The 16,332-nt window shown below is 41.6% G+C and overlaps 1 protein-coding gene across 4 annotated transcripts in view; it reads right to left on the reverse strand.

The window, feature by feature from the left end:
- Window positions 1-16,046, reverse strand: part of LOC134354972 (lysine-specific demethylase 4A-like) — a 98,361-nt gene extending 82,315 nt beyond the window's left edge. The window contains exons 1-2 of one of the 4 annotated variants that reach the window (XM_063064551.1): window positions 15,945-16,046; window positions 14,429-14,585 (exon numbers count right to left, since the gene is read on the reverse strand). In XM_063064551.1, coding sequence (XP_062920621.1) covers window positions 14,429-14,566 — 138 coding nt within the window. In that variant the 5' untranslated portion in view covers window positions 14,567-14,585; window positions 15,945-16,046. The other 3 variants (XM_063064553.1, XM_063064552.1, XM_063064550.1) reach the window with 3 other exon arrangements.
- Window positions 16,047-16,332: the final 286 nt, after the last annotated feature.

A 16,332-nucleotide genomic window follows, 5' to 3' on the forward strand; every position in this document is an offset into this window, starting at 1 on the left:
AACCTCATCCTTGACAATTGACTCCAACAACTTCCCAACCACCGATGTCAAGCTAACAGGTCTATAATTTCCTTATTGCTTCCTCGCCCCCTTCTTAAATAGCAGAGTGACATTTGCAATCTTCCAGTCCTCCGGAACCATACCAGGATCTATCGACTTTTGAAAGGTCATCGCTAATGCCTCCGCAATCTCCACAGCTACTTCCTTCAGAACACAAGAGTGCATTCCATCTGGTCCGGGAGATCTATCTGCCTTTAGACTATTCAGCTTCCTGAGCACTTCCTCTGTCGTACTTGTGACTGCGCACACTTCTTTTCCCTGCCACCCTTGAGTGTCCGGTATACTGCTGTCTTCCTCAGTGAAGACTGATGCAAAATACTCATTCAGTTCCTCCGCCATCTCCTTATCTCCCATTACGATTTCTCCAGCATCATTTTCTATCAGTCCTATCTCTACTCTCACCTGTCTTTTACTCTTTACATACTTGAAAAAGCTTTTAGTATCCTCTCTATTATTTGCTAGCTTCCTTTCATAGTTCATCTTTTCCCTCTTAATGACCTACTTAGTTTCCTTTTGTAAGCTTTTAAAAACTTCCTAATCCTCTGTCTTCCCACTAATTTTTGCTTCCTTGTATGCCCTCTCCTTTGCTTTAACTTTGGCTTTGACTTCTCGTCAGACCGGTTGCAGCCTTTTTCCATTTGAAAATCTCTTTTTTGGAATATACCTGTCTTGCACCTTCCTCACTTCTCACATAAACTCCAGCCACTGCTGCTCTGCTGTCCTTCCCGCCAGTGTCCCTTTCCAGTCAACTTTGGCCAGTTCCTCTCTCATGCCAATGTAATTTCCTTTACTTCACTGAAATACCGACACATCAGATTTCCGCTTCTCTTTTTCTAATTTCACAGTGAACTCAATCATGTTATGATCACTGCCTCCTAAGGGTTCCTTCACCTCAATCTCTCTAATCACCTCCGGTTCATTACACAATCCCCTAGTGGGCTCAACAACAAGCTGTTCTAAAAAGCCACCTTGCAGACATTCTACAAATTCTCTCTCGAGATTCAGTGCCGACCTGATTTTCCCAATCCACTCGCATGTTAAAATCCTCCACAATTATCATAACACTGCCCTTCTGACAAGCCTTTTCTATTTCCTGTTGTAATTTATAGTCCACATCACTGCAGCTGTTTGGAGGCCTATAAATAACTGCCATCAGGGTCCTTTTACCCCTGCGATTTTTTAGCTCAACCCATAAAGTTTCTGCATCTTCCGATCCTATATCACCTCTTTCTAATGATTTAATATCATTTCTTACCAATAAAGCCATGCTTCCCCCTCTGCCTACCTTCCTATCCTTCCGATACACCGTGTATCCTTGGACGTTCAGCTCCCAGAGACATGCATCCTTATGTGTGGGTATCGCCGCAAGGCAGTGGAGGTTTAAGATTAGAATTTTCCTTCTCCTAGATGAGCTGTCAACCATGGCTGATAAGCCCTAACTGCTTAAAGTGACCGGTCTTAAGGCACCAGTAACCCGCCTTTGCCCCATCTGTCAGTAGGAATGGCAGTCAGGTTTAGTAGCTAAGCCGCACATGAAGGCAAGGAGCTGGACTTGACTGTCAGAGGATATTTGAGGCACACGCCATTGCGAGCATCTAATAGGTGGTGGGAGTTTACTATAACAACCTTAAGTTAAAATATATCAAGCACTAAGCACAGTTAACTTTTAAGTATCCAAAAGTCTCAATAAGGCACATTTATATTATTTTATCAATATATTTCAATATCAATTCACTAACCTCCCAAAATTCACTCTTCACAATGCTACATGGAATAAAATGCAATCATTTGGATCCTTCAAAAATTTAATATCACAATTTGCTCCTAACTCACTTCAAAGCTGACATGTTTAATTGTTGTTTGTGAGATTTGAGTACCAGTCTTCATTAGCCAACAGCCTTTGAGACTTGTCATGCAAACTAAGGTGGTTAAGAGCTCTCAAGGGAAACTATATCACAATAGAACACTTTTACTCTTTTTGAAATATCGTTTACTGAGCTCGTCACATTTTTCATCTGGGTCTCTGTAACACCCATTAAGGGAACAATAGCCTAGAAAAAAAGCTCTGAGTTGCAATTGTAGTAAGTTGCCTGTTCAGGTTAAGTTGAATGAAACTAGAGCTCTCTATATATTTGTCAGTGCTGCCACAGTGATACTGCAGGAGGCTCAACATTCCCAAGCTGCAGGGAAGGGGTGGAGGAGGAAGTGAAGAATCATTAGCATTAGTTTGTGATGAAAATCCAATAATACTTTGTTCAAGTGCCTTGTGTAAACTCATGACTTAAAAGTTAACATTCCCTTCATTAAAAAGCTAACAAACTTCTTTTTGGTGCAGCACCAACAACCTGTCCCTGAATGTGAACAAAAGAGATGGTTGTTGACTTCAGGAGAGCATGGAGCGACCACTCTCCGCTGAACATTGACGACTCCTCCGTTGAGATCGTTAAGAGCACCAAATTTCTTGGTGTTCACATGGTGGAGAATCTCACCTGGTCCCTCAACACCAGCTCCATAGCCAAGAAAGCCCAGCAGTGTTTCTACTTTCTCCAAAGGCTGAGTAAAGTCCATCCCCCAACCCCCATCCTCACCACATTCTACAGAGGATGTATTGAGAGCATTCTGAGCAGCTGCATCACACATCAAAGTTGCTGGTGAATGCAGCAGGCCAGTCAGCATCTCTAGGAAGAGGTACAGTCGACATTTCGGGCCGAGACCCTTCGTCAGGACTAACTGAAAGAAGGGCTAGTAAGAGATACCTATCGAAGGGTCTCCGTCCCAAACGTCCACTGTACCTCTTCCTAGAGATGCTGCCTGGCCTGCTGCGTTCACCAGCAACTTTGATGTGTGTTGCTTGAATTTCCGGCATCTGCAGAATTCCTCGTGTTTGCAGCTGCATCACTGCCTGGTTTGGGAATTGCACCATCTCGGATCACAAGACCCTGCAGCTGATAGTGAGGTCAGCTGAGAAGATCATTGGGGTCTCTCTTCCCACCATTACAGACATTTACACCACATGCTGCACCCGCAAAGCTACCAGTATTGTGAAGGACCTCACGCACCTTTCACACAAACTCTTCTCCCTCCTGCCATCGGGCAAAAGGTACCGAAGCATTCGGGCTCTCACAACCAGACTGTGCAACAGTTTCTTCCCCCAAGCCATCAGACTCCTCAAAACTCAGAGTCTAGACTGACATTCACATCATTTATTATTATATTGTAATTTGTCCTCTACTGTGCCTATTGTCTTGTTTATTAATTACTGTACTGCCCTGCATTGTTTTGTGCACTTTATGTAGTCCTGATCAGGTCTGTAGTCTAGTGCAGTTTTTATGTCGTTCTACATAGTCTAGTGTAGCCTTGTACTGTCTCACATAGTCCAGTGTAGTTTTGTGTTATTTCATGTCGCATCGGGGTCCTGGAGGAACTTCGTTTCGTTTTTACTGTGTACTGTACCAGCAGCTTATGGTCAAAATGACAATAAACTTGACTTGACTTGAACAAAAGGCCAAATAGATGACTCCAGATAAGGTCACTATATATCATAAGACTATCAAGTTCACTTTCACAATTGCTCAAGATGGTGGAAGTCTACTTTCTGAATTCATAGACTCTGTGAAGGTACTGTTGTGCCGTTATGTTACAAGTTACAGGATTTTGTCCAGTAGACAAAGAGATGATAGTAAATTTCCAAGTCAGAATGGATTGTGATCTTGAAGGAAACTTGCAATTCCTGGCTTTCACACCCACTGCTATCCCATTCTCTGAGGTGGTACAGATCTCAGCTTAATAAGGAGAGCTCTACAAAGCATCAGTCACATGAGGTATGCCACACTCTTGCTGTACTACTGGCAGTGAATCCTTAGGGTAGTGGACAAGACATCAATCAAACAAGCTGCTTTATCTGGGGACATTCTTCTTGAGTACTGTAGATGTAGCCATGCAGGAGTGCATTTCATCAGTGACATTTACCTCTCTGACAGTAAAATGCCTAGTGTATGATGTGCCAAAGATCTCATGCAAAATACTCAACCTCTGATTAATTTCCTTAAGCCACAATATTTTTTTATATAATTTTTATTGAGCTTTCAAAAAGAATACATGAAAAGATAAAATCTACCCACCCCCCCCTCCCCCCCCATATATATATAGTCCTACCGAAAAGAAAGAAAGAGAAAAAAAAAGAAGAGCCGCCTGGGTATTGGAAGGTTTCCACATGCTCCATGGGATTCAAAATAAATTTGGTATAATTATTCGTTATTTTCCCCAAGTAACCAAATTCTTTGTCGGAGCACTTAAATATGACATCCTATCTTTTGTAAATAAGGGCGCCAAATATTCAAGAATGTTAGATAATTATCTCTTAAATTATAAGTAATTTTTTCAAGTGGAATAGAACTAGCCATTTCATTATTCCAACGATCCATACTTAAATACGAATCAGATTTCCAAGTAACTGCTACAGTCTTCTTAGCTACTGCCAATGCAATTTTTATAAATTCTTTCTGATATTTATTCAATTTAAGTTTCGGTTTTATCCCTTCAATATCACCTAATAGAAATAATACAGGGTTATGTGGAAGTTGAATTCCAGTAATTTGTTCCAATAAGACTCTTAAATTTATCCAAAAGGGTTGAATTTTAAAACAAGACCAAGTAGAATGTAAAAAAGTACCAATTTCTTGATTACACCGAAAACATTTATCAGATAGATTTGAATTTAATCTAGCAACATACATCAAAGTTGCTGGTGAACGCAGCAGGCCAAGCAGCATCTATAGGAAGAGGCGCAGTTGATGTTTTAATCTATTTATTTTTTGTGGTGTAATATATAATTGGTGTAAAAAATTATATTGTACTAATCTAAGTCGAACATTTATTGTATTTGTCATACTGTCCAAAGTCTTGACCAATTTATTTCATCAATATTAATATTCAGATCTGTTTCCCATTTTTGCTTTGACTTATGGGTTCCTTGTTTAATTGTCTGTTCTTGAATCAAATTATACATACAAGAAATAAATTTTTTAATTTTCCCTTTTTGAATTAAAATTTCAATTTCATTAGCTTTTGGCAAAAACATTGTTTGACCCAGCTTACCTATTAAGTAAGCCCTTAACTGAAAGTAGCAAAAGAAAGTATTATTAGATATTTTATATTTATCCTTTAATTGTTCAAATGACATCAATATACCTCGCTCAAAACAATCTCCTATAAATTTAATCCCTTTTTGGTACCAATTATATAAAAGTTGATTGTCCATTGTAAAAGGAATAAGTCTGTTTTGAAACAAAGGTCTCCTTGCTAATAGAGATTTCTGTGTTTCCTTATCAACATTTATCTTATTCCATAGATCAATCAAGTGTGTTAACATAGGAGATTCTTTCTTTTCCCGTATCCATTTAGATTCCCATTTATATATAAAATCTTCAGGTTTATTTTCTCCTATCTTGTCTAATTCATAAGTTTTATGTCTATGGGAATAGAACGAATAGTCTCTTTCTTTAGGATTGATTCTTCTCCATATATCAATCAAATTTAAATCTTTCATCAATGATAAAGTTAGATTTACTACCTTCGATTTTATAACAGCCTTGGTTGATCTATCTAAGACTGGGTCTAAGCAAAAATTGAAGTCGCCTCCAATTAATATTTTTTCATGTGCATCCACCAAATTCAAAAAAGTTTCTTGTATGAATTTTGCATCATTTTCATTTGGTGCATAAATATTCATAAAAGTCCATAGTTCGGAAAAAAGTTGACAATGTATAATCACATATCTCCCCGCAGAATCAGTTATTACATTTTGTATCCTAATTGGTAACGTTTTATTGATCAAAATTGCTACTCCCCTCGCTTTTGAATTAAATGAGGCTGCAACAACATTACCCACCCAATCTCTCTTTAGTTTCTGATGTTCTGTTTCTGTTAGGTGCGTTTCCTGTAAAAAAGCTAAATCTATCTTCATTTTTTTAATATATGTTAAGATTCTTTTTCTTTTCACTGGTCCATTAAGCCCATTAACATTAAAACTCAAAAATTCCAATAAATTAGTCATTATTCTTAACAAAGTTACTCCAATCTAAAACATTACTTATCTTCTCAACTCTCATAGTTCCTTGGGGAATCACTTTAAACTTCACCATGACGCTATGTGTCCCCCCACCCCCCAACCTTCCAGGCAAAAAGAAAAAAAAATAGAAAAAAAAAGAAAAAACAAAATACCCCCCCACTAATGTTGTGAATGAAAAGATACACAACACTACCCCCCTCCATTTTATGGGTCGCGGAAAAAGCCACGCTTGCACACATGATTAACGTAGCAATCGATCAGTGCTTCTTCCAGCTCCCCCGCAACAAAAAAAGTTTTATATATATATATATATAAAAACAAAATTAGTATTATTATTCCCAGCTAATTTCCTCCAGTATTAACCTTTCTTACCCCCCTCATATAATTAATACTATATTTATACTTTCATCCAGCTTCAAAAATCCAACAAATCCATTCTTAAACCCAATCTTCATCTTCATTCTATCTCGCTCTCCTGAGTTTGTTCGTATCTGGTGAATATTCAGAGAATCTTGCACAAACTGCTCTGCTTTCTGGTAGTCATCAAAAAATCTTTTTTCTCCACCAGACAAAAAAATCTTCAAAGTTGCAGGATAACGCAGTATAAATTGATAACCATGCTCCCATAGGGTTTTTTTCACTGGATTAAACTTCTTCCTTTTCTTCAAAAGTTCGTAACTTATATCAGGGTAGAAAAAAAACTCTTTTCCCTTTAATTATCAATGGCCCTTTTCTATCTTTGGCAGCTCGAACAGCCGCCTGTAGAATCCTTTCCTTGTCTTGAAATCTTAAGAATTTTATTAAAATCGATCGTGGATATTGGTCATCTTTTGGTTTTGGTCTTAAAGCTCTATGTGCCCGCTCAATTTCAATTGATCGAGCCTCCTCTCCCATTTGCAAAACCTCCGGGATCCATCTTTGAAAAAATTCTATTGGCTTTTCTTCTTCCATACCTTCTGTAAGACCAACAATTTTTATATTATTACGTCTACTGAAATTTTCCAACGTCCACTTTCTCCAAGAGTCGGTTTCTTTCCGAGTTCCAGACAAGCAAATCATTTTCTGTTTTTTCCACTCTATCATTCATAAGCCCCATTTCTCTTTCCATCTTCTGAAGCTTCTTTTCCATTTTGTCCTGTCTTTCCATAACTTTATTATAGCATCTCTTTGTGTCTCTAAGCTCTTCTCTTACTTTCCTTAATTCAGCCGTTGATTGCAATACAGCCTCTCTTATGTTTCTATCATCTCCTTTACTTCCACTCGCTTCCAATTCTTCCTCCTCTTCTTCATCTGTGTTCTCTGCAGAATCCAGTTCTGACTCTGAGTCATTTTCAATTGCAGTGGGTGTCGGTTCTTGTAGTTTGCGCTGTGTCGCTTTGCCCATGCACAATTCCGTTGTCTTCTTCGGAGCAGCCTCTGCCACCGCCATTGCTCCCTGTTCTACCGAAGGAGATCCAACCTGAGTCCGAGGCTCCATCGCAGACTTCTTTTGTTGCGGTTTAGGAGGCATACCGTAAAGTAGTCTTACAAAGTTTATAAAGAGTTTTCAAAAAATATTTACCAACTTTGTTTTATTTAAACGGTACTTTACTGATTTGTTGCGGGAGAGCTGAATTTACACGTCTCAATCCCACGTCATCACGTGACGCCCCCTTAAGCCACAATATTGAAGTGATTGATCTAATTAATCTCTCATCTGTCATCAATCAACAGTTATCAGTATCTGCTGAAGGGAAAGAGAAAACTTAAGGTACTCAAAACTCACATTAATGACCTAAAGCTCACAACAAAATGATGTGACTGTTAAAAAAACTAGCTGTGTTATTATTTTGACCACATTTTTAGCTATCAAGAACATCAGTGAATGAGAAGTTTTAGGCAGATTAGCCAAAATCCCATACAGTTTTGCTCATAAACAGTTATTGCATTATAGCACCCCTTTCACTGTACGGTTTACCTAAGAGACTGCAGATGTTGAAATCTTAAGCAACAAACAAAATGCTGGAGAACTCAGTGGGTCAGGTAGCATCCATGGAGAGAAATGGATAGTTGATGTTATGGTCAAGATTGTTCACCTGCAATACTCTTGATTTTGTGTTGCTCACTGGATGGCTTACCAGATCAAAAGCTTGACAAATTTCAAGATTAGCAGTTTTGTTTTGCCTCTTTTGTTAATCATAGAAAAATATAGAACAGGAAGTCTGTACTGCGTCCATGCAAGCCACAAATACAGTTTGCATTAATCCTTCTTGTGAGTTTTCCATTAATAACCCTGCAGATTATAGATCAAGTGCTTATCCAAATCAAGAAGTGCAAAGAGAACTTCTGCCTCTACCCATTCAGACAGTGTGTGCTGGATCCCCAGCACCTAGAGACTTTATTTTCTCAACTTCTGTTTAGTTACCTTGCATCTACGCACCAGCCTGCCTCTACCATTATCGAAATCTCTAACTAAAGAGAGGTCAGCTGTCCACTTAACCTGCCTAGTAATTAATCTTATATAGCTTAATTAAACTTATCAGTATCCTTTGATCCAACACCTCTTCACTATCACAGATCTCCAACTCCGATAATCTCAGATCTCCTGTCATGTCTCAAATACTATTACATCTTGTGTGTGTGGAGCAGGCTTGAAAGAGGAAAAGAAAAAAACACTATAAGCATTGAAAGTGTTCTAAAGGACAGCGAAGATTCAGGTGTGCTTTTGACAATACTTCAATCTACCAGCATTTCTAAGCATGGAAAAATTTGGGCATTTGAAGTTAAGTCACTTTTTATTGTCATTTCGACCATAACTGCTAGTACAGTACACAGTAAAAACGAGACAATGTTTTTCAGGACCATGGTGCTACATGAAACAATACAAAAGCTACACCAAACTACATAAAACAACACAAAACTACACTAGACTACAGACCTACCCAGGACTGCATAAAGTGCACAAAACAGTGCAGGCATTACAATAAATAATAAACAAGACATTATGCACAGTAGAGGGCAGTAGGTTGGTGTCAGTCCAGGCTCTGGGTATTGAGGAGTCTGATGGCTTGGGGGAAGAAACTGTTACATAGTCTGGTCGTGAGAGCCCGAATACTTTGGTGCCTTTTGCCAGATGGCGGGAGGGACAAGAGTTTGTATGAGGGGTGCGTGGGGTCCTTCCTTCATAATTCTGTTTGCTTTACGGATGCAGCGTGTGGTGTAAATGTCTCTAATGGCGGGAAGAGAGACCCCGATGATCTTCTCAGCTGACCTCACTATCTGATGCAGGGACTTGCGATCTGAGATGGTGCAATTTCCGAACCAGGCAGTGATGCAGCTGCTCAGGATGCTCTCAATACAACCTCTATAGAATGTGGTGAAGATGGGGGGTGAGGATGGTGAGGAACCTTGCTTATTATTAGTGAATATTCCCCTTTCAATGGGAAATTGTGTTTTTATTCCCAAGTTGCACTTTGAAACTTCTGTCCAAACTCAATTTTACTTGCTGAATTAACCCAGAATATACAGTAATCTCACTGAAATCCCCAAAGCCAAGGTAGATCTGTGCAATTTTAGTGAAGCACCCAAACAAAATTCCACATGAACTACTGCAGCCTGTATTTCCCCTGAAATATTACTCTATTCATTGAACCACGTGATACAAGAGTAACCTCAAAAGAGAACTCTAGCATATTTCTACAATGAAATGGATATTTTGATTGCTGACAAAGTAAAATTTTTAAATCAGTATTCTCTAATAGAAAGAATCAGATTTATTATCACTGGCATGTGACGTGAAATTTATTAACGTAGCAGCAGTAGATCAATGCAATACATAACCTAGCAGAGAATAACTAAATAATAATAAACAAGTAAACCAATTACATATATTGAATAGATTACAAAATGTGCAAAAACACTAAAAAAAAATGAGGTAGTATCTAAAGATTTAATGACCATTTAGGAATTGGATGGCAGAAGGGAAGAAGCTGTTCTTGAATTGCTGAGTGTGTGCCTTAAGGCTTTTGTACCTCCTACCTGATGGTAACAGTGAGAAAAGGGTGCTGGAGGTTCTTAATAATGGACACTGCCTTCCTGAGACACTGCTCCCTAAAGATGTCCAGGGTGCTTTGTGGGCTAGTTCCCAAGATAGAGCTGACCAGATTTATAACCTTCTGCAGTTTTTTTGGTCCTGTGCAGTAGCACCCGCCCCCCCCATACCAGACACTGACGCAGCATGTCAGAATGCTCTCCATGGTACAAGAGAAGTTTTTGAGTGTATTTGTTGACATGCCAAATCTCTTTAAACTCCTAATGAAGTATAGCCGCTGTCTTGCCTTCTTTATAACTACATTGAAATGTTGGGACCAGGTTAGATCCTCAGAGATCTTGACACCCAGGAACTTGAAGCTGCTCACTTTCTCCACTTCTGATCCCTCTATGAGGATTGGTATGTGCTCCTTCCGTCTTTCCCTTCCCGAAGTCCACAATCAGCTCTTTTGTCTTACTGACGTTGAGTGCCAGGTTGTTGCTGTGGCTCCACTCCAATAGTTGGCATATCTCACTCCTGTACGCCCTCTCGTCACTACCTGAGATTCTACCAACAATGGTTGTATCGTCAGCAAATTTATAGATGGTATTTGAGCTATGCCTAGCCACACAGTAATGTATATATAGAGAATAGAGCAGTGGGCTAAGCACACACCCCTGAGGTGCGCCAGTGTTGGTAGTCAGTGAGGATCCAATTGCAGAGGGAGGTACAGAGGCCCAGGTTCTGCAACTTCTTAATCAGGATTGCGGGAATGATGGTATTAAATGCTGAGCTATAGTCGATGAACAGCATCCTGACATAGGTGTTTGTGTTGTCCAGGTAATCTAAAGCTGTGTGGAGAACCACTGAAATTGGGTCTGCTGTTAATCTATGTGGCGATAGGCAAATTGCAATGGGTCCAGGTCCTTGCTGAGGCAGGAGCTCAGTCTAGTCATAACCAACCTCTCAAAGCATTTCATCACTTTGATGTGAGTGCTACTGGGTGATAGTCATTAAGGCAGCCCACATTATTCTTCTTGGGCACTGGTATAATTGTTGCCGTTTTGAAGCAAGTGGGAACTTCCACCTGTAGCAGTGAGAAGCTGAAAATGTCCTTGACTACTCTTGCTAGTTGGTTGGCACAGGTTTTCAGAGCCTTACCAGGTACTCCCTCGGGACTTTCAGCCTTGTGAGGGTTCACTCTCTATAAAGACAGCCTATCATCAGCCTCTGAGACGGAGATCACAGGGTCATCAGGTGCAGCAGGGATCTTCATAGCTGTAGTTGTGTTTTCCCTTTCAAAGCCTACATAGAAGGTGTTGAGTTCATCTGGTAGTGAAACATCACTATCATTCATGCTATTACGTTTCACTTTGTAGGAAGTAATGTCTTGCAGACCCTGCCAGAGTTGCCATGTACCGATGTTGCCTCCGCAAATCATACCTGCTTTTCTGGTACAGGCCTGGGTTGCCAGACTTGAATGGCACAGATCTGGCCTTCACCAGAAGACGCACCTCATGGTTCATCCACTGCATTTGATTTGGAAAGTACAATAAGTCTTTGTGGGCACTCACACATCCACACAGGTTTTAATGAAGTCGGTAACAACTGCAGCATACTTATTCAGGCTCGAAGATGAATCCCTGAATACAGTCCAGTCCACCGATTCAAAGCAGTCCTGTAGACACTCTTGTTCTCCCCTTGTCCATACCTTCTGGATCCTCACTGCTGGTGCTGCAGTCTTCAGTCTCTGCCTATACTCAGGGAGAGGAGTACAGCCATGTGATCAGACTTTCCAAAGTGAGGGCACAGTAGGCATTCTTGACGGTGGTGTAGCAATGGTTTAGTGTCTTGTTTCCTCTGGTATTGCAAGGATGACACTTTACTGCTGGATGTTCCAGTTCTGGTGAGCAGAATTGGGACAGCAGTGATATATTTGTGCACCAAAAGGAGTTGACCATGAGGCACACTCCTACACCTCTGCTTTTGAGAGACTCCAGAGATCTATCCTGATGGTGTATAGTAAACCCGTCCATCTGGATCGCTGCAACCAGTATGGAAGGGGTTAACCAGAATTCCGTGAAACAAAGGACACACCTAGTCTTAACGTCCCTCTGATTCAGCACCCTGGCTCTGAGATCATTGATTTTATTCACCAGAGACTGCACATTCACCAGCAAGATAGTTGGTATAGGGAGATTAAAACTCCGTTTCCTTAAATGCACTTGTAATCCTGATCTACACCCACCCTTCCTCCAAGGTGTCCTCCGTGAGCTCTTCCGACCACAACTGGTGTCGTTTCCGTTGGTTTTAAGCAGTGATAGTTCATTAAATGCATTAAGACATCTTTGTTGACTATACTGACCTTGGAAGCAGTTGTGCTTTTTAGCTGTATCAGACAGAAACTGGAATATTTAACCGTATCCAATGAGAGTTCTGTTGCTACTCGAGGCGTGCCTAGGCATCCCCGAAGTAAAAAGTTGTTGAAATGTGGAAAAAAAAATGATGCTTTGAAAACAAAATAGTTTTAAGGCACCAACATTTTCATTTAGACCTGGTTCTGTACAACATTATATTTGCAGATTTGTTATTTTAAATTGAAAAAGGATCTTGTACTTTCTCGGCAAATGTCAGGCTCCTTTTCATTGACTACAGCTCTGCCTTTAATACCATCATTCCAAATAAACTGATTCTTAAGCTCCGGAACCTGGGCCTTAGCACTCAGATCTGCAGCTGGATCTTCAACTTCCTCACAGACAGGACCCAGGCTGTAAAAATAGGGGACAAGCTCTCCTCTACAATCACTCTGAGCACCGGTGCCCCACAAGGCTGTGTACTCAGCCCCCTGCTGTACTCACTGTACACCCATGATTGTGCAGCCAAGTTTCCATCAAACTTAATATGTAAGTTTGCTGACGACACCACAATTGTAGGCTGTATCTCGGGTAATGATGAGTTTGAGTACAGAGAGGAAATTAAGAACCTGGTGGCATGGTGCGAAGACAATAACCTATCCCTCAACATCAGCAAGACAAAGGAATTGGTTGTTGACTTCAGAAGGAGTAGCGGACCACATGACCCCATTTACATCGGTGGTGCGCAAGTGGAACAGGTCAAAAGCTTTAAGTTCCTCGGGGTCAATATCACAAATGACCTGACTTGGTCCAACCAAGCAGAGTCCACTGCCATGAAGGCCCACCAGCGCCTTTACTTCCTGAGAAAACTAAACAAATTTGGCCTGTCCCCTAAAACCCTCACTAATTTTTATAGATGCACCGTAGAAAGCATTCTTCTAGGGTGCATCACAACCTGGTATGGAAGTTGTCCTGTCCAAGACCAAAAGAAGCTGCAGTAGATCGTGAACACAGCCCAGCACATCACACAAACCAATCTTCCATCCTTGGACTCACTTTACACCGCATGCTGTCGGAGCAGAGCTGCCAGGATAATCAAGGACACGACCCACCCAGCCAACACACTGTTCATCCCTCTTCCCTCTGGGAGAAGGCTCAGGAGCTTGAAGACTCATACGGCCAGATTTGGGAGCACCTTCTTTCCAACTGTGATAAGACTACTGAACGGATCCTGACCCGGATCTGGGCCATACCCTCCAAATATCCGGACCTGCCTCTCGTTTTTTTTTGCACTACATTACTTCCCCTTTTCTATTTTCCATTTATGATTTATAATTTAAATTTTTACTATATTTACTATTGATTTGTACTCCAGGGAGCACGAAGCACAGAATCAAATATCGCTGTGATGATTGTATGCTCTAGTATCAATTGTTTGGCAACAATAAAATATATGAAAAATAAACTTTTCTCGGGCTTCCAGCCGGGTACAAGCATCGATTTTAACCGACATTTTTATGACAAAGTCTACCATCTTCATCAGGGATGTTGCCTAGGCATGTCCAGTCCAGTGATATCTACTGGTGGGATATGGGGGTGGTGGGGGGGTTTATATACCACCAAACTAGACATGCTTTGGTATCATCCTTGATGAAGATGGCAGATGGTTACAACTGATAGCTGTACCCGGCTGGAAGCTCCAGAAGAGTTGATCTATTCTTAAAAATTACTTATCAGCAAATTGGAGAATGTTGCCTGCAAAAAGCAAATTGTATGCAAAGCAATTTCAGATCAGCTGACTGCCTTATGCAAGAAACAATCTGTATATAGTGTCACAAGCACTACTCCAATATAATCTATCCCAAACTTGGAAATGTAGAATATTATTCCTTGAAAAAGTAAAACAACCATAATTATGCATATTTCTCAGATTACCTTTGCAAGTCCAGCGCGATGAGCACCTTGCGTTTCTATATACGCTATGTAACGGCTGAAGTTTTGGAATTCTTCCATTGTGGGATAAAAAGTCATTATCCGAGAATTGGGATTGGGCATTCCTGATTCTGATGCCATGTTTGCCAACTTCAATGATCTACAAATAAAAGTTCGGGAAATTGATACTTTGCAAGCAATTTACATAATATTTTCAACGACCAATAACAGCTGATGCTAAAGCAAGTTCAAACTACTGCTACCATTCCACCACTGCCACTTAGCGTTTCCAGAGAGGACAATAGCACTTAAGATGCTGCACCTCCAAAATACACAACTTATCTTAATTCCGGTATCTAAATGTAAACGATAGCCAAACGTAAGTATGATGTTCAATATTTGCAGCAGCACTGCAAAATTAATTAAATACTGGTGGTTGAATTACAGCTCACTCCAGGTGGCAGCCATTAATAAGAGTCAACACACAATTCAAGAAGTTAAATTAACAATAATAGTGAATGAATAGACTTCAGGGACTGGGACACAAGTGCATTTATTACGCCGCCAATAGTACGGTCGGGCGATACTGTCAAAACTTGAATTGACCTGTGCAAAGACAGGCGCAATAATAATAATATAAGCTCTCTGCAGCAACATCGGCGGCCTTGGAGCGCTGGAGACAAGTTCCGAATCCGTGACCGGATACATTCAGTGTCAACAAAGGGCGAGAGCGGACCCCGCACTCATCGCCCGGCGGGTGATCGACCTCACCTCACCCGTCCGCCGCCCTTCAGCAGCGGGTGACAATGAGGGAGATAGGGGGGCTCGGCCTGTCCTTTTGTCTGCTGCAGGCGTCCTCCCGATCACGCCTTTCATTTTCACTTTCGGCCCGGCATCACACGCCCACTCCCCTCAGCCCCGAGGTGGGCGAACGTACCGCGACTCCGGCAACCGGACCTGCGCCACCTGGGGCGCTGCTCTTTAACCCGCTTTGTGGCCGCGGCACGGGGGGTGGGGTAAGCGGAGCGGACGGGCCCGCGGAGGGGGGAGGGGCGAAGACCAGGCCCGTACGCGGCCCTCCTCCTATTGTTAGAAGCTGTCACCTCCCGCCGCGCCGCGGCGACGGCTCCAGCACGGGGTCCTGATCCCGAGCACGGCCGAGTCCCAGGCCTCTCCCGCGGGCCCCGCTCTACCGAGCAGCAGCGAGCGGCCCACGGCTTTTTTTTTCTGCCGTCCCCCGATGGTACTTCGCGTCAAACAAACCTCCACACCGCTGTCCTCCCACCCCTTCCTTCCGTAGCGTCGGCCCTGGTTGGGGCCCAGCGACACCCTGACCAAAACACACTGCTAGCGGAGCAGGGCGATTGGTTAATGCTCCTGTCAGTCACGCCATTGCTAAGCAAGTTGCGATGCCTCAAGTTACGACTACCGGAAATTATTATTTTTGGGTAAAATGGACATCATCGAGGTTTAAAGTAAAAGCAGAAAGTTCTTTGATGTATGAGCCAAACAAACTTACGTCTGGGATACAGAGTGTTCCGGACCACCACGGTTTTCTCCTGTCTTTTTTTGCTAAACCCCCTTTAAAATTTCGACTATCCCTTTCCCTAAACAAGACTACACAATCAACCAATCAACACAAACGTTCCGATCAACACCATAGATTACAAAGTTCACCAATCAGCTTCGTTAGCCAATGAGCACAGCGACTCCCAATAGAAACTGACCAACAGTGTGCTTCTTTTCCCCTACGTCTGCCAAGATCTAACCAATCAACACACCTCGGCTTCCAGCCATTCGGAGCCAGTTATCGATATAGTCAGACAATGCCCGTTTGAAACTGGGAAATCAGATGCTTCACGAGCTCCATGATACCCTAAAGCCACCAGACTGTCCAATCTCAAAAA

This window comes from Mobula hypostoma, chromosome 12, assembly GCF_963921235.1.
Source record: "Mobula hypostoma chromosome 12, sMobHyp1.1, whole genome shotgun sequence".
Classification (NCBI taxonomy): domain Eukaryota; kingdom Metazoa; phylum Chordata; class Chondrichthyes; order Myliobatiformes; family Myliobatidae; genus Mobula; species Mobula hypostoma.